The following is a 19,301-nucleotide window of genomic DNA, read 5'->3' as shown; positions in this document are numbered from 1 at the left end:
AAAGTCGTTTATCATGAATTTTCGACAGTCGTCGCTCCACATTTTCCATGTGGATATAATACTGTCAAACAAGAAAACTCCAACGTGACGGCTTTCAGCAAAGGTCACTGAATACTACCAACCTGCAAACATGGTGCATTTCAACTGTCGGCTTAATTAAAGTTTTGTAATTTCCATAACCTCTATTTGCAATCCAACTCCAAGTAAATATAACGATTATTTTCAATTTAAAGTATCGTATCATCAATGACAACCATATCAAGTCTTATGTTTGGACAATCGATACACCGAACCTAATTAAAATACCGCTATCAATTAGAGATTAATCTATTCTATAAATATGCAGCTATTCTCATCGCGAAAAAACAAATCTCCGCAATATTTTACGTGATTAAAAGGAATTATATGTTCAGACATATATTAACTTTTTGCATCAAACTGTTCTTAGACTATTAGTAGAAATGAAATTTCTTTCGATGTATGTCTTTCAAATATACTAATTCTTCTCACGTATTGGATGTACAATTATGCATTGATTATACTTTAAGTAACACTAAGAGATTCCAAAGAGAATATTTACGTCAATCACTAAAGCTGAAGGTCGATTTGAATCATCACATAGAGATCAAATCATACGCAAAACCATAACGTTTCTAATTTCGAAATCATTAGTGCCACACACATCTTTGATCTTCAAACTGGTGTTAACAAAATGTCATTTTTACTTGCTGTCAAACAATTATTATATCTGTGAATACATCGATATTAGACATTCTGCAGTTTTTATAGCGAACAGAACTCAGTGCTTTTGAAAATAGTCCTATATATTGGATGCGGTGGTCTGTAATATTGACCAATTTGCTTTTAATACTCTAAACTAAAATAGTTTTATCTGATAAAGATGTATCTGTGTGGTCTCTACCCCTTAAAGAGTAAAAGCCACCGAAGATAACCAAAACCGATTTTAAGAACGGAAAGAAAAAAGCGGCACTCACTTGACTGTACACGTATATGTTTCAACTATGTAATGAGATATATGTTCTCGTAATCATTGATGTTGTGCACACTTCAATACGAAGTTGCATATGGAGCCAACCGACATTTTTTCCTTATAATCGACTTCCATTTATGTAAGGAATTCGTATCCCTAAAGTATTCCTGCAAATAAATAATCAAATATTGGACAGAATGTCGACTGGAAATTGTGAATTGTTTTGACAATTGCACAGAGTTTTTAGCCGAATAGACTTACATATTAAACAGTATCAGAGCATGACAGCATTGGGAAATGGGTCATTACAATTCCGTATTTCAATGTCAAAGTGAATGCAATTACTTTAATTTGACATACTGATGTTTATTATAGCACATTACATACATACATACATACATACATACATACATACATACATACATACATACATACACACACACACACATACACACATACATACACACACACATACATACATACATACATACATACATACATACATACATACATACATACATACATACATACATACATATGAATCATAATTCAATTTCAAAATACGTCGGGAGGTGACACTGAACTACATTGGATTTGTCACATTTCCAATTATTTTATTCGTGTAGGTATATACTTCTGCTCTGAATTATAACCTCGTCTTTGAGCCTATGCTTCAAAATAGTTAATGATAAGTAACTCGCTGTAGTTAGAATTCCCCATTGAACGTTGATGCCCAAAAGCGCTTCAATCCGAAGTTCCTTGACATTATGACGTAGTGTGGAATCAAATTTATTTCCCTGGTACTCGTTATTTCAAGACACTTTCTTAATTATTTCCACTGCCATATGTAATTCTTTCACATTGCTTGTCACAGTCAAAATTAATCACACACCAATGAACAATTCACATTGTTTAATAGTAAGTGCTGATTCTAATGAACACATATTAAGCAAGGTTCTATAGTTCATTTAGATCGTGTCGTCGGATTACCTTTTAATCATGATGGTGATTTCTACTTGACACTGACATCATTACGACTAATAGAATTATCTCTCAACATTCCAATTGTAAAGGCATTTGACATGGGAAGCAGGTCTGGGGTATATAGACACGCCATCAACTCTATTCAAATGATAAATAGGAAACGGAGCATTACACTCCAATTGTCAAACACATAGAGATGCAGCTTCGATGAACGTGGACAATTTGTAATGTATTGATTGCGAATTGAAACATGGTTGGTAAGTTTTAGATTTAATTGACAAATGAGTCACCAGGTGGTCTTTAAAAAACTATTATGTGTTGTTGTTAGCAAGAAACCGTCTCTGGGTGAATGAGTTAGGTCGTTTAATTGTTCTCGGCATCACTCATAGAAACCTTCCATTCTCTTCTATCATTTTACGGTATGTAGATTTTGAACTGACCTTGTTTGTGTTGGATTACTCATTGGGTAAACCTTGGCGAATATACCTTATTATTTTCTTAGCAGTTGATATACATATATTCAGTCGATACAATATTCCATAGCACAGGATACCTTGACGTGGAGGATGTGTATTCCTTAGCTTAATCCCATCATCCCATTACACAATAGTTACTGTCCAATAGCTGAGAGGGCTCCAGGTGACAATTAGTCACATAGAAATTGCGAGGAAGTGGCTGTTTCCCCCAAGGCAGCGAATCTGTCTCGCTGTCACAAGGGGAATTAATTGGGGCCCTAATACAACTATGGTAATGTTCAAGTGATTTGTATGTCACTCTAGCATATCCAGTACACTACATCATCGACGAGAGATTATTTTTATCTTCCGTATTTGAAAGTTAAATAATACGTTTGTGTGTGTGTGTGTGTGTATGTACATGCGTGCATGTGTGTGTATGTATGTATGTATGAATGTGTGTGTCTGTCTGTGTGTGTATGTGTGTGTGTGTGTGTGTGTGTGTGTGTGTGAATGTGTCTGGCTGTGGACACGATATGTCAAAATCTACAGCATCAATGTAACTCTTGTTGCAAGTCTTTCTTATGTCAATCCCAAAAGGTGGTTAGCATTTGGTAAATGACCAATAAATATAGAGAAGTAATTTGCATAATTAATGATTTTCAGAATATGTTGTATAGTTAACGATTTTTGTAATTTGGCAATATCTTAAGTATTAAGTATCTCAGTATATTATACATACATACATACATACATACATACATACATACATACATACATACATACATACATACATACATACATACATACATACATGCATACATGCATGCATGCATGCATGCATGCATGCATACATACATACATACATACATACATACATACATACATACATACATACATACATATACACACATGATATGTGTATGTGTCTTGAACATTTTTATCTATTTAATTATTCAAAATCTCAATATACGCATTGCGTATTCTACATCAGTTACATATCATATGTAGTGTACTGTTATTCAAAGTAAGATGCTAAGATTGTAAAGTACTGCAGAGGATTTAAGATATCAGCAAAGTATACAGCAATTAATATTAAATAACACAATTAATTTTTGATCGATATAAACATAGCATATCAGAACATAGCATATTTGTAATGTGACATGGGAGATATTATTCAATCATGCATTTCGCAATTATCGTTAGTGTAATGATAATATATATCTGGTGAGTGCTACTTCCTATTACATCTTGGGTATTATTTTAAGAATAATTTTCTATCAAGTGTTACTGACTGTGCAACGAGAACTCTCAATACATATATATCATAAGTGTTTGTGCAGTTTGAATTATGTCCTGTTCACTTAATACTCCCCGTTTTTACCAGTTAATTTGTGGATAGTATCGGTTGTCTCGTCAGTTCTATATTAATAGTTCTGGAACGTTTGATTTATTGAAGTCCCACAGTTATTTGTTTGCATCACTGACTGTAATTCATCGACACAATTGGTCCACAGTATGAATAATTCTAGGGATTTGACCTAAAATATTGTAGCACATTTTCTCTGTACAGCAACCATTTCAGGAATTTCTCTTCGAATTTCTCTATTCATTTACTTTAATATAGTTTGGCCTTTTACGCTTCAGCTAAGGAAATCATGTTATATGATATGGCACTTCTTTTAATTTGAACCAAATACCACATGCTACATTAAGTTTATATTGTTCTCAATTCTCAGGTGTTTACATGATATACATGTTCTTTTACATGGCCATAACTTACTGGTGTAGTTATTATTACTGTATGATAATGACAGAACCCATACACGAGGGCTTGCGGCGTTGCGATATTTTTACGAGCATTGATAATATGTTATACACTTGAATGGTGTTTGTATGTATTGCATTAATAAAGATTTTAGAGGTAAATAGGCAAAATGTGTATTTATAGGACAAATATGGGCTCCGTTTTGTCATAAGGGTCAAGATTGCAAAATTATGTGACATGCTTATGTACCCTACAGTGAGTAACATTTGTGCCAGATTTGGTTGAAATTGAGTTTTGGGTGTCTGAGATAAAGCTGTCTAGGGACGGACGCACAGGTGGACCAACGGACGAACGAATGGACATGGGTTATCCCTAAAGTCCCTCCGGGCTGTGTCCTTCATGTGGAACAGTGCACACTCATTGCTAACGGGTTATGCAAGGGAATCTCACCCTATACCTATCCCAAACCACAAACCTACTTTGGGTACATGCTTGCAAAGGTGTACCAGGTTAGAAGCTTGTTTAATGTAAACAATCTCGAATTCGGGATGAAAGCTTATCAAAACGTGTTTTTTTTTTACTTTCAAGGAATTTAAGTAAAATACTTTTTCGCGTTTAAACAGGCTCATTTTAATTAAAACATCCAGTTTTAACGGAAATGGCCAATTATGATAAGGGAAATCAACATGTTCAACTGTCGACAACACAACGACCACGCAAATTAAAACTACAGTAATGACAATTGATACCACCACACCGATGGGTATCGAATGTATCGAATGTGTAACCTTTCGGGATGACGAGGTCAACAAGAATGTCAACTTGACAGACACGGGGCACACTTTCATCCTAATTACCAATTTGAGCTCTTCCCAAAATTACACAAAAATGTACTCCAACAAAAACATCCCTTTGATCTGGTGGACTATCTATAATATAGCAGTGCTGAAGGCATTCCAGAGACATATATAGTAGCTATCAGTAAAGGTTAGTTTAAACCGACAACCAAAACGTGTCTCTCTTTTATGTTATTTCAATTCAGAACTGATTAGCATCAAGACTGCATAGTTTCCCTTATATAAAGCCTCTTGACTGGTAATTCTGAGAATAACGTTAACCATTATGAAAGCAATACTGCAAATATCAAATATTCAATTTTCAAGTTCGTCATTACTAACAACTTAAATATATAGAGAGAACACATAGAGCTATGTCAAGTACAACAGTGGGTGGGCTTCGTCAGTCTTTCTACAGTATTACATACCATGTACCAATGCAGGAAGCTAAACTTCACAATAACTACGTTTGATGAAAGAATCTATATCCCACTGAGTTCTCTTATGTGTCCTTCAACAATGGAGAATGTATCGTTAATGGGGTTAGGAGGTCTCGCGTCATGTATATGTATTATAAGTAAACTGCAATATAAACACTAACGACTTACACGTAAATGGAACACTATGAACATCTTACATTTGGGATTGTGAATAAATTGCAAACGAGGGTGTGCTTCGGGGCATGGGACAACCTTTCTGATTCAACTAATTGTAAATCACTATATGTTATTCATGCTTTAGAGGGTTATATCAGTATTTTGTGACATCACTTTGAAGATGATGGGAATTTTTCAAGCATAAACATTTTTAAAACAACTTTATTGTTACCTCGTGTACATGGGTCATTCTCTTTGTTGTCAATACAGGAGTCGAGTTAGTCAATTAAACCCCAATATACGGTCAAGAACAAATTTATAAGGTGTGGTTAGCACGACACCACCACCCCCGTTCCACCCCCACCCCACCCCACCCCGATATACATCGCTTTACCACATCATACATATTTGAAAATATGCATATACATATATGTATCACCTGAAAGTGGTGAACGTGATCCGAATCACTACAAAACATAGTTCCTAGGTTTTCTGATAGATGCCGCCAATTCTACTGTACAATGTTGAGAGGTTTATTTAGTTTAATACAAGTATTATTTTGTCAGTAAGTTGATTTCAATCAAAATGCAACAATGTATTATATACTCAATACCATGAGTCTGATCACGTGGTGACGTAGAGGTTAAGATGAACATAACATTTCCAACTGCATTTACTTTCTCTTTACAATGGATTCGTATGAACGCAATCTATTTTAACAAAACCCTTCCAGTCGCGCTTTTATTGATTTTATACAAAGACAATGTTTAATTATTAGGCACAACTGCTGCTAAATATCACTTAAGCTACTAATTTTACTATATACAAATGTAATTCATTTGACACTCTTTGTGATATGTTTATTTTATCTCCATGCTCTATAACCATGTCAACATCATTTACTGTGATAGGAAATGCACACACACGAAAGACAATGATGCTGGTATGCCAGGAATAGTAATCACACAGTTTAAACACTTTATTATACAATCGTAATCAATGCTGCCCACAGTATCAGATCACAGCAGCGCTTGTTTAATCTGCTGTTTCCATTCAAATATGCTATTATTTGTACTCCTTACAACATAATCTGGATTATTGAACTTTGACATTCACACTATCACTCAGTTGTAACACGATCATCATCAAATCATAGATATAAACACCGTGAGATTGAATTGCATAATAATGATGTCATTAACATATTACCATCTAAAGGACGCCGCCAGCGTTACACCTGTGTGATGATAATCCTCTTTAGATATTTACACAGAATAGAAGTAACCATCTCTTTCCTATCATCACTTTCATTTCTTTACATTCATCATTAGCCTTTGTCGTATCATTTCACCACCTCCATAAACTTTCACTTATACCTTTCCTCTTTCCTTTTATCTATCTCAATGTGCCCTGCTCCCCTAGTGACGACCCCTCCCCCTTCTTCCTCCTGCTATTCCTCCTACTCCTACTCCTCCTCCCTCCCCTCCTTTTCTTCCACGTCCACCATACCTCTCATCTCCCTCCCGATCGACTTTTTCTAAAATATATATATTACACTTATCAAGCTTATTGTCTGTTTAATTCAACGAAATATGATCTCATTATAGCACAGGTATGTTGTAACAAGTATTGTCTTGTAAGGTCCATGTGGGAACTGTTGTGTACATATGAAGCAATGCACTTTGATCGGTTTGTTTATATCCGTATGATATTATTTATCTTCCTTTTGTATGTCATATTACTAAAGTAATATATACTTGATCATTTAGGGATTTCTGGCACCGCAGACCACAATCGCCTTCGAAAGCATTTATTTGAAGAGGGGACTTACGATCGAACGGTTCGACCTGTGTATAACAGCTCCACTGTTACGACCCTAGAATTACAATATTTCCTGTCACAGGTCTTAGACGTGGTAAGTGTATTTGTACAACATCAAAATATTCAAGCTTACTTGTATGGTAGCTAAGAGGGTGTGGATAACGTGAGTGTCACTGATTCATGTAGGGAATTGCACCTGCCAAGCTGAATGATCAGAAGATAGCAATAAAAGTAATTAATAGACGCCGTTGGTCTGGAAGTTACAATTGCCTTGTAGCAAGATTAAGGCCGTGACAGGCTATTCATTAGAGAATAGGTTGCCTTATTTTGTCACGTCGCATTGAATTACCTATATTGAAAACACAGAAGTCATCAAGACTGCTAGAAATAGGAACAGAGTCTGACAGAACCCCATAGGTTTTTACCACAGTGTTCTATTTTTATTGATTGCTAAATAGGCCGGAGGCAGATAACTATGCTGCCAGAATGGACGTTATTGCAGCAATGTCGAAAAGACTAACCTCAACACGTTTTTACACTCTTATGTAGGTTTGAGTGATAAATGCATTATGTCTTGTGAGGTAGACAAAGGTTTATCTTAAAGAAGATACTTGGAATGTAAACTATAGATAGATTTAAAATGGTTATTGTTGAGAGACGTCATTTTAACTGCATGTACATAAGCATCACTATAATTCCATCGTATTTGCCATGAACTGTCATTTAAACACGAATGCCCTTCTTTGATGACGTAATTATTTGACCTCCCGGATATATTTTCTTGTAACATTTGACAGCACTTTACCTATCGAAAAAATTGGCATATGTCATCATACATGTTACACTGAATAGCATAAAAACCCTTTTGATTTTAAAATATGGAATTTCCATAACTGTGATAATGTCCTTTTAATATATAAATACATTGTAGCTGAGAACTTAAATTTTGAAAATGTGAGCTTTGTTACAAAGGTGAAGAACATTATTTGAACTACGAACACCCAATATACAAAATTGCTAAGATTTTTGCAACCTATGATAACAGGCCCGCGTGTATGATGCAATTCAAAAAATCAAATGTCGTGAGCAGTGTATATTACAACTGCTATACCATGTCTTACGACTGAAGTTTTTTTTCTAAAATGTCTGATGACCTAGTACATGGCTTATTTTCTGACTGATAAAAGTAAGGTTAAAGGTCAAATGTTATAGGTTAAATACATCAAGTGAACCAGAATGCGGTATCTTATCCATACATCTTATAATCAATTTACGGCATCCCTAAATAGACTAATTTTTGAGTCGCTATCCCCATCTCGTCTTTAATTTTGATTATGCTGTCAATCACAATATCTATACCCGTCATCAGTATCTTACTTATTATTAGCATCACGTGTGTATTCCCTCGGACGGTGTGATTGTGAATACATATAAACAGAAATCTGAATTTGAAAAGCCAAGGTGGCGCCAATTAAGACACACACATATCTGTGAAACCGTCAATAAATCGAATTGAGCAGTATGATCTATGCCGACACGACAGTCTAACACAATTTAACACGATCCTGAGTCATTTGCATACATAATACATCAGTCAAATTACATGGAACAGTTTGTTTCATTTTTAAGGTTAGTTCGACTTGACAAGATCAACATACCTCATTGAAACGTCGGAAATGTAATACACGGAATATATTGAAGTATGGCGGCGCTAGATAGGCGTAAAGTCCAATACGGGCTACGAATAGCTGATGTTCATGTTGACCTTTTAAACTTCACAAACAATATCTGAAACAACGTCTCGAAGAGATTTTCTAAGTGTTAGGTTATTACAGTGTCATTGTAATATGTCGAATGCAAATGAAAAAAAGTCTGAAAATTGGTTGGAATTGCCTTTAAGGGGAAAATTCCATTAGTTGAAATGATTTTTATAATTCGCTTGCAGCATGCATATAAATAGGCGACCTACAGCAAGATCATATTGATAGGAGTCCGCCCTGTAGTTACGTTTTATACGGATAAATAATCATAATTCCTCGAGAATGGAAATTAAATTACAGGGTTATTTGGGCTTCCACCCCTACATCGATCATTGAAGATTTGAGCGATAAGTGTCTCGAATGGAGTTAATCATCTACGTAAACGTTTAATCTTCGGGGTTTTATTTCTAGTTTTGTCCTTGATAGAATAAAACACGATGTAAGGAAATAGGGTGTTTTACCAATTATTCCTGTCGCCTTAAAGTGGTCATATGGATGAAAAATTGCCATTTATTTTAGAATCAATATTGTTGTTGTTGTTGTTGTTGTTGTTGTTGTTATTGTTGTTGTTGTTGTTATTGTTGTTGTTGTTGTTGTTGTTGTTGTTGTTGCATTTAATAGTTGTTGCATTTAATAAGGGACACACACACGGACTTGGTCTATATTTTTTGACATTCTTTTATCAAATAACAAAATACAGTATACAATTGATTATTATTTTATCTCAAAATAAATACCCATTTCTGATCCATATGGCCGCTTTAAAATACTAAGACGGTACAAACCGTAGCTACAAATATATAATGTGTTTACACACATAAAACATACAAAGATAAAGAATATGTCATCTCAAGACAATATGGAGTGTTTTATCCAGAGCTGGTATATATTTGATGAGGACTGTCTTTGCCATTCGTATTTTACAGGACGAACGCTTACAGACTTTGAGAATGAATGTATGGCTAACTGTGGTAAGTATCTATCTACTAATACAAGTTTGTTTTAAAAGATATTTCCCAATCCAAATAATTGTACTTTTCAGGCTTTTGTCGCCTATGAAAAAATCAATAAAACATTAGTTACTAGACCATTTCGAGCACTCGAATAAACTGTTTAACCTATGAATAATTCACCGATGTAATCTCACAGTGACCATGTAGCTTCTCGAATTTAATTCGTTCAATCCGTGTTACATCTTTAGAGCCCAGGTCAGAGCTTAAATTGCAAAGAAAAGATATCCACAATTTAGTTATTGATTATAAGTATCAGTTGGCAATTTAACATTTACGTGTGTCTTGGTCGGTCATTTGACGCATAGACAGTACATGTATACAAGTAGGTCGGTCATTTCACACACATATACATGTTTTAGTCGGTCACTTGACACTTACATATATTATAGTCGGTCATTTGATGCTTACAAATGTATACTTGTAACTCAGTCGGCCATTTCCTGACGCTTACACATGTTGTAGTAGGTCATTTGACGCGTACACATGTATACTTGTAAGTCAGTCAGTCATTTACTGACGCTTACACATGTTCTAGTCGGTCATTTGATGCTTGATTTGACACATAGGTCGGTCAGTTCATGCGTACAAGTTTAAAGTCGGTTATTATACGCTTAAACATGTATAGGTCGGTCCTTTATGCTTACATATATGCATATGGTTCAATTGATACCTACACATGTTTTGGCCCGTCATTTGATGCTTATACATGTTTTAGTCGGTCATTTGACACTTACACGTGTATAGGTCGGTCATTGAAACACATATTTAGGTTGGTCATTTGACGCTTACCCCTGTTTAGGTTGGTCCTTTTACCAATAGAAAAGCAAATAAAAATTATTTTGCCAATCAACTCCAGATCTGTTGAAAGCTACTTTCATAGTTACATCAACTTCAAACTTATACTGTATCTTTTTTTTCTGTTTGTATGAATGTTACAAATTCTTGGAAAGTGGGCCAAGATATTTGATGAGTGTTTCTTATAGAGACTGAACGTTCGACACAGTATCAGACAGATAATCGATCAAAACAATGAAGGAGATACACAACGTGACAAATGAAAGTAGACCATGACAACACTTTATACCGCCGGGTGTGCCTTTCGAAAGAATCGGTCTTCTGTATACTTAGATAATAAATGTGATAAATATGCTGCTTGTTAACGATCAGAGAGTTTAGTTAGTCATGCTAGCTTCACAATCAACGTGACCGATTCCTACGGCGGACGTCACATCTGTGTAGAGGGTTAATTACCGGCGCTGTTACTTTTAGGCGCCTGAACATTCAATGTATATGCAACGTTTAAAATTTAAACCATTAGACGTTCTCACTTAAGATATATTTTCATCCACATCAGACGACACAACAATTAAATGGCCTACAAATCAGAAATATTCATGTGTGCGAGATTCACAGGAATTTCATGGTCTTTTATTATTACCATAAAGTTGTTTAGTGATGCAGTACATTAGAATGATGTACATGTAGTTAATATACTTCAATAGATATACTTCACGTTGTAGTCTGACAGAAAACCCCTAGGTACTATGAATATATGCTGTTGTTAGTTTTCCTCTAATTCAATTTCAACTCAGATCTAGCCATGTGGGGAGACTGGGCGCCTGTGTGAGGTTCATCTTTTCTGTTACAGTACTTTTTCGTCAAACATAATAAAGTTGTCTAGAAAATTTTGGGATGCATTCTGTCTTTCTTTTTTTCTCTGACTTCATTGAATTTCCGCAAATTAAAAAAAAATCAATGTACAAATTATACATTTGTTGCCGAAACGATCCCCGAATATGATGAACCAAGTCTAGCGCCCTCAAGTATGTTTTGTGTACAATGTTAGCTAAACGTCGTTTATTTTTATTACTCATAGAGATGGCGAGACGAATTCCTAACGTGGAATCCTGAAGACTTTGGTGGTATAACAAATTTTAAAACGTATAAAACCAACCTGTGGATGCCTGATTTATGGTTGTATGAAAAGTGGGTTTCAGACTAATATCTATTTTTAAATTTATTCTATTTTAATTCCACGCGGGGCTCGGTTTTATCAAAATACGTTTGTTATACATGTAGTGTCGACTGGAACAAGGTGCCAAGTAATATTCAGGGCATAACTTCAAGTAGTCTTTTTAAGAAAAGGTTGAAATGGTATTTTTATGATTTGATAGGTCGATATGCAAAGGATGACTTTTGTGTATTGATTTATGTTACTAGTTTTGTCTGATGCGCGTTTGATTTATGTCTGTGGTTGAAATTGTATGTCCTATGTACGACCACAGTGGAAATAAGATATATTTTTTTGTGTTATCCCAACGCAATGATGTATATATTGTCTGTTGTAATTTGTTTCTGTATTATACTGAAGTTTTGTGCTTGAAATAAATCACACCAAATCAAATCAACCACCTGTATTTCACTGGTTTCCGGTCTCCACACATTATCATGCCTTCCCTTTGAATATGAAGATGTTGCTATTCCATCAAACTATTCCCTAACATGAGTGTAACTAAACTTGTATCTGTTTCTGTTAATCTTTTTGGTCATTCGCTTGCACGTTTTAGAGTTACCAGTTTCAATATTAATATTTAACAATAATTGTTCAGGCAGTGCTCCAACGGACGAAGTTGCTAGCAGAATATTTCTTCTAAATGTTTTTTTTTGTAAATTGCTGTTACTGATGACGACCGATGATGATGATGATGATGATGGCGGCGGTGGTGGTGGTGGTGGTGATGGTGGGGGTGGGGTGGTGGTGGTGGTGGTGGTGGTGGTGGTGGTGGTGGTGATTGCCGATTCGTTTTAAAGTTGTTACATAATTATTCATCATCTTCTTAATTTATTTTTCTTTTAAATGATTACAGTGCAGACATCAAGTATGAAGATTTCACACTCAATACTCAGTGTGTGGTCAACTCTGATGGCGAGATCATGTGGGCTGCTCCTGTCATCATCAAATCTCATTGCAAAATGGACGTTCATAATTTCCCATTTGATCGGCAAACATGCAATATCACCTTTGGTCCCTGGCTGCACAACGCATCTGAGATCGTCGTGATGGGGACGGGTAGGCATTTCAGATCCTCACGTGACAATAATTCTTAGGTCATAGTTCATGATTTACATTAAATATTATTTAAGACATCCCACTTATTTTTACTCATGCATCATCTATTATCACCAATGCTTGCAAAACAGTGCATAATGAAAAGCATGTCACCTGCAAAAGGGCGTCGATAACGTCTCGGCTATTTCAGATGACATGGTCTTCATTGTTTAAAGTTTTAGGGTTGACACAATCCGACCTTTCTTAATGGAATGAACAATATTTTACTGAGTGATGAAAGACAACATCAACTTGAAGAGTCTCATCACTCTCAACAACTTCCACATAACAGAAAATGGTTTGAATAAGTTACAATATTTTGGAGAGGTTTCAATTATTTTCGAAAGTGCTCACATATACACATACGGATACAAATAAATATCAATGTAGGAAACGGGGGATCTTAAAAACTAGTAAGTATTTCTGACTTTCACGTATAGTCAATGTTCAATAGGTATCGAATTCTATTCTGACTCGAATAAATTAGTTTTGAGGGATTCTGTTTTTGTTTTGCTGTAATTTTGGAATCATACGATTTTCTTCTTTCTTTTCTACAGGTGCTAATATATATTTTGAAGGTGATACAGAGTGGAATCTAATTGGATTCTCGTGCCATAATGACTTCATAGATGTTGTGTATTATCCGGACTATCCACTAGAAAGGTTCTCCAAAGCTGTCTATTCTGTTTTCTTAAAACGACTTCCAATGTATTATGTGTTCTATTTGGTGATGCCTTGTTCTCTGATCTCAGCAACCACGTTGCTGAGTTTCTTTCTTCCTGTGGAGTCCGGAGAAAAAGTGGGACTTGGAATAACGGTCCTACTATCACTTACCGTCTTCCTTTTGCTTTTAGCGGAAACATTACCACCGATGCAAAACAGTGTACCAATATTAGGTAAGATATCTTTATAGTCTCATTTATAATTGATAAAAACTAAGACTGCATATTTTAACAACTTTCAATTTGCAGTATTATCAATTTGTAGAATCTCAATTATTTCCCTAAGATGAGCCACCTATCCATCCAAGTATTAAGCTTAAAGAGAACTGTACTTGCTTAGAATAAACATGGAACTAACGCTTATTGTTCGAAGAACATTTTAACATTCTTGGGGATTAATTGCACTGCGCATGAACACCGAATCTTGATAAAGACTTATGAATATTGAAGAAGGTATGGCTCGAAACGTTTGTTTTAGTTGTTATTTAAGGAACTGTTTTACACGGCATCAAATTGAACTATGAGAAAAGTTGCTGAGTCAGTGTATACAGTTTGATTGACGTGACAATGTTGTTTTTATTAAACCAAACTTGGCGTGTTTGACTGCCACGCGGAAATAGTCAGTTTTTTTGCTACGTCATTTCCATACTTTGAAGCTATGTAACTGTTTATTGTCTTTACAGGTCAATACTATGCCGGTGTTATGGTACTTGTGTCTATATCGATCACCATGTCAGTTGCAGTGCTTAACCTTCATTTCCGGGGGCCTGAAAGTAAACCAGTTCCTCCGTGGCTCCGTAAACTACTCCTTGGCAAAGTTGCAAGATTTGTGTTAATTCGACACGTGGCAGCTAGGCGCACTGACAAATCCATACGCAGACCAAATTACGTCATCAGTAGACATTCGAAGAAAGTAGAACTTTTACCTATGATGGATCTACACGAAGAAATTGACCGAACCAATGGCGTTCCCGGCAGAAGACTTGCAAATCACTTGCCAAGAAAGAAACAGTCTTCCAATAAACACGTGAAGGTGTTTGACGAACATCTACACATTCTTAGGGAATTACTGTCGGAGTTTCGTAATGTTCGAGAACTATTTGATGGAAGAAAGAAAGAGGGAAGAACAAGCTGTGAATGGAGGCAGGTTGCCATGGTGATGGACCGGTTGTTCTTAATATTCTACTTCATAGCGACTTTAATGACGATGATGAGTGTTTTCTTGCAAATTGAGTTGGATGATAAATTCACCTATGAGCCGTGTGCCTGAACAGGATTTATCGTAGTTCTGAGCTTTGGCTCCCAATCCGGAAGACTTCCAATAGCTGAGACGCTGTGTAATCACCATAATAATGATGCTTCAAATCATAAAGGGAGGAGTTGTGCAGCTGGGTACCAAAGCCAGTAATGCCATATATTTACCCTGGTAGGAAGTACTATTGGTGACGAGTCGATACACACATACAATTGCAAGTTTGTGTTCGTTAATCGCCAGTGTCTCACGAGAGTGTCGAAAGATCAGAGATCCCAGGATATATCTGATCTGGATTGCGTCAAACAAAGATGTTAAGATGCCAGTTATTCTAGGAAATCAGATTGACCGCCCTCTTACTCTGAGTCTGTCACTGGCATTTTGGTTCATTGGAGTCCAAAAAGTACCCCACTTAAAAAAACCCAAAGAATTGTTATTATGGATTGGTCGTTTAAAACCTAACCTCTTTGTAAAGGATATCAAGATCTTGAAGGAAAACAAGCAATATGTTGTGAATAATGTTCATTTTGAAGATTGATCCTACGCGCTGTATCAACACATACAGTACGTGTCTTCACAACCGATTATTATAGCTATACATGTATATACACGATTACTTCTGAAATATACGTTAAAGTTGCACAAGATGGGTGACTATATATTTGATGGGTTTCGCAATAGCATGGTAGAATTTGCTACGTCATAGATAATCTTGGCAGAATTTGCTACGCCATCGATATTCTTGGTAGAATTTGCTACGTCGTCGATATTTTGATATACATCTCTATATTTATATAAATTTTGAGATTTCCAGTGCACTCGTGTCGTGTTTGTGTTTGACACTGTGTTGATCTGTTTTAATCGAAGCTACACCACGTTAACGATAAGCTGATCATGACATTCAGTGTCAAATCATTCTTAGAAGTGAAATGATCAATGAAGCTGGCTTCAAAGATTTTCAGAATACTGACACCCCAAGATATGAATGTGTTAATATTTCAATATGTGTGGAACCTGTTGAATCCACCAATTTATACCGCGACCGGAAAAAATCAGTCGAATCTATTGGTATCATCCAGAAAACCTCTCTATTTACAAGCAGAAGCTGTACCATTTATGATCACAAAGCTATGGGGTCTTTGTGTTGGAAACGAAGGCTGTGTAGATAGCAGTGGATTACAGCTTACGAATATAGTTGAAAGTGTCACGTCTTCTGCATTTAATGATGGTTGATTAACACATGGTCTGCACAACTCGTAAAAGGTCAGCGTGTGACATACAAATCAACATCGTTGGTCGTGATCCGACGATATGAAAGACCTAACTATTCAAAGACTTTCCTTTACACACTAATGAAGATACTCAGTTAATAAAATAATTTCACCTTTGACACCTTTTGATCTTGTATAAAAGTACATTGCTTATTGATGAATGTCAAAATTCGTCATGGTAAGATATGATGGCACGATACAAGAATGTCCACAAAGTTGTATGATCAATGTTTATTGAGGAATATTTAAAGATCATGTGGTTAACCATCCTATCAGAGTTGGGGGTTTTGTGGAATTACAGCAAAAATCACAAAACCTGGAACAAAACGTTGTCTGGCACGACAAAAATCTTACCAACATTGCTGCGTTTAATCGTCTCGCCAGGCAAATATTTCTGAGACGTTGCTAAATCTTATCATCTGGCAGGGTTCAACAAAAATCGAATTAACTTTTCTTCAAGTTTTTGTGATAAGAATTGAAGTACAAATGTTACATTTTAGTCAATTTACTATACCAACGTTAGCTTTACTTTCACGTAATTTCCTGGTACATTTAACATTTAACATGTCATGATTGTGGTTGTATTATCACAACTATGTTGATGTTAATTTTGTTGTACATATCGTGTAACATTTTAAAATGACAGGATTGTGGTTCTTTAAGCTTCGTGGCGGGGTTTCACACAATAGCAGCGCTGTAGTGCTAACCTTTTCTACAAAGAGGTCATTTAAGGCTATGCTCCTGATAATGATAATGCCATTGCAATAATATATGACGCCACTATGATGGATAATTCGTACTGACATCCAAATTTAGCACCAAAACTTGTCAACCGACCATTTACAAATCAAAGCTATAATCATTGTATTTAGATGCATGGAGGTAGAATCACAGATGTTAGGTCAAAAAGACCAACCATTCAGCTGTAACAACGTTTACTATTGCACAAGTTTCAGGAATAGCTATCGATAATCATGTTGGTTTGAAAGTCGTATAGCGCCACCACGCTTTGTCGTAGTGACACAATAGATTTCCTTCAGTATTTTTTTAAGGAAACAAGCCTGGCTTCAATACTACGCAGTAAATGGATATACGAGACAAATGTCGGCTTAATATCCAATAATTTGATCATCGTCACGTGACATTTTGCGCTGATGAAATATTGTACACAAATTGTGTAATCTCTTCTCGCTACCCAACATTCAACAGTACCGCTTAAGTTTTAGGATTTCCAATTCTCAAGTCGCCAAGTAGGGAACGTTATTTCGCTAAAACAAATCTTATATATATAAAGATGGTCCACAATTACACTAAGAGAAATGGTCACCTTTACATTTATACCGCGCGAAAGCAAAGTTGTACACGTTCAAACAAAAATGCGAGATTTATTTTCGTTTCTCTTGTCAAAAAAAACGCGCATTTACGTCTGACTCATTGGTTCTATGGTGCCCGGAATCATACTGAAATATCATTTGGGTCAAAACTTCGCCATTATTTCGCCAATATTCCCAGATTATGTTTCCGCAATTATTTTGTTCAATATCTTTAATGCAGCAGAAAAATATTCGTGACACGAGGGTTTTGTCAATACTCGTCTCCGATTCATAGTGTCATTGTCCCTTATTTGTATCACATTTTTCCTCAGTGGAACCGATAACAATATTTTGGAATAAATATGTTTTACCACTCAATTGCTTGCTATCAAGAGTTGTCAATATTTTACCCACAATGCAATACAAACTTATTAAAGCGTTATTTCAGATAGCAAGAACTGAAATAGTAATGTCACGTTCAATTCAGTTTCAAATGATTTAAAAGATATGTGATTTCTGCACTGGTTTGTTTCTTTGAAAATTGATGTGATGTGATTTTTTTTCTTCTGTTTACACTAGTACACGTTTGTAGTAGCCTGAGATGACGAAGATACATTTAGTGTGACTTTTTATCCAGGCAAACGCATGTGTTGATTTATCATGTGCAATAAAAATCCTTTTATTTCTAATACAATTGCTCTCCTGACCACTAGACTAAATCAGCTGTGTAGAGTTGTTATTGAATACCAGGGTCGATAAACGATGACAACAACATTAATTTCGATGGATTACGATACGAGGAGGCACTTAGCCGTATTAGAATACTAGTGGAAAGCATGGATTGAGAATTGACAGTGATTGGAAACCACAAAATCACAGTGTTTGGTCTCTTCTTTAATATCCCACCAACTCCCGTAACCTTCACGAGTCCCAGCAGAGGTAAGCCGGAAACTTAATGACCGGAGAGTTATAACAGAGTTTGAATTAATGCTTCGAGATGTCATTCGTCCTACACTATTCAATATATACAGCCCATTTCAAGTTTCATCAGCTCTGATTGATACAACCACACGGAAACCAATAGGAAAGTGGATATTTTACACTGAGATGGCAATTAATATGACAATTCCTTGCCACGTTTTGTCTGAAGGAAATGAATCATTTAACAGTACTAGTGCTGACGTCTGTACTTGATGTTTGCATGCATGGTGGCAAACTAATTCATTTTATTAAGACAAGCATGTGCAGTTTCTGTGTTGTTGTATCAAAATGAGCGGGTGAACGGTAACTTGGAACGGGTTGTATCAATCTGATTATCGAAGGTCCGTGACCAATTGCAGAAGCTGTTTATGGTCGCGGCTGATGAACCGTCGTCCACTATTAGATCCAGGTGTTTTCCAACACACA

The 19,301-nt window shown here is 35.8% G+C and overlaps 1 protein-coding gene across 1 annotated transcript; it reads left to right on the top strand.

Moving 5' to 3' along the window:
• The first annotated feature begins 2,225 nt into the window (after positions 1-2,225).
• Positions 2,226-15,328, top strand: LOC144446271 (neuronal acetylcholine receptor subunit alpha-10-like). The gene is made up of 7 exons (XM_078136021.1): positions 2,226-2,232; positions 7,403-7,548; positions 10,141-10,185; positions 12,104-12,213; positions 13,095-13,297; positions 13,894-14,232; positions 14,742-15,328. Exons 1-7 carry the CDS (start codon positions 2,226-2,228, stop codon positions 15,326-15,328), a joined length of 1,437 nt encoding a protein of 478 aa, XP_077992147.1.
• Positions 15,329-19,301: the final 3,973 nt, after the last annotated feature.

Source organism: Glandiceps talaboti, chromosome 15 (assembly GCF_964340395.1).
Source record: "Glandiceps talaboti chromosome 15, keGlaTala1.1, whole genome shotgun sequence".
NCBI lineage: Eukaryota > Metazoa > Hemichordata > Enteropneusta > Spengelidae > Glandiceps > Glandiceps talaboti.
The sequence above is the reverse complement of the archived record's forward strand: the minus strand, read 5'-3'. Positions and strand labels throughout refer to the sequence as shown.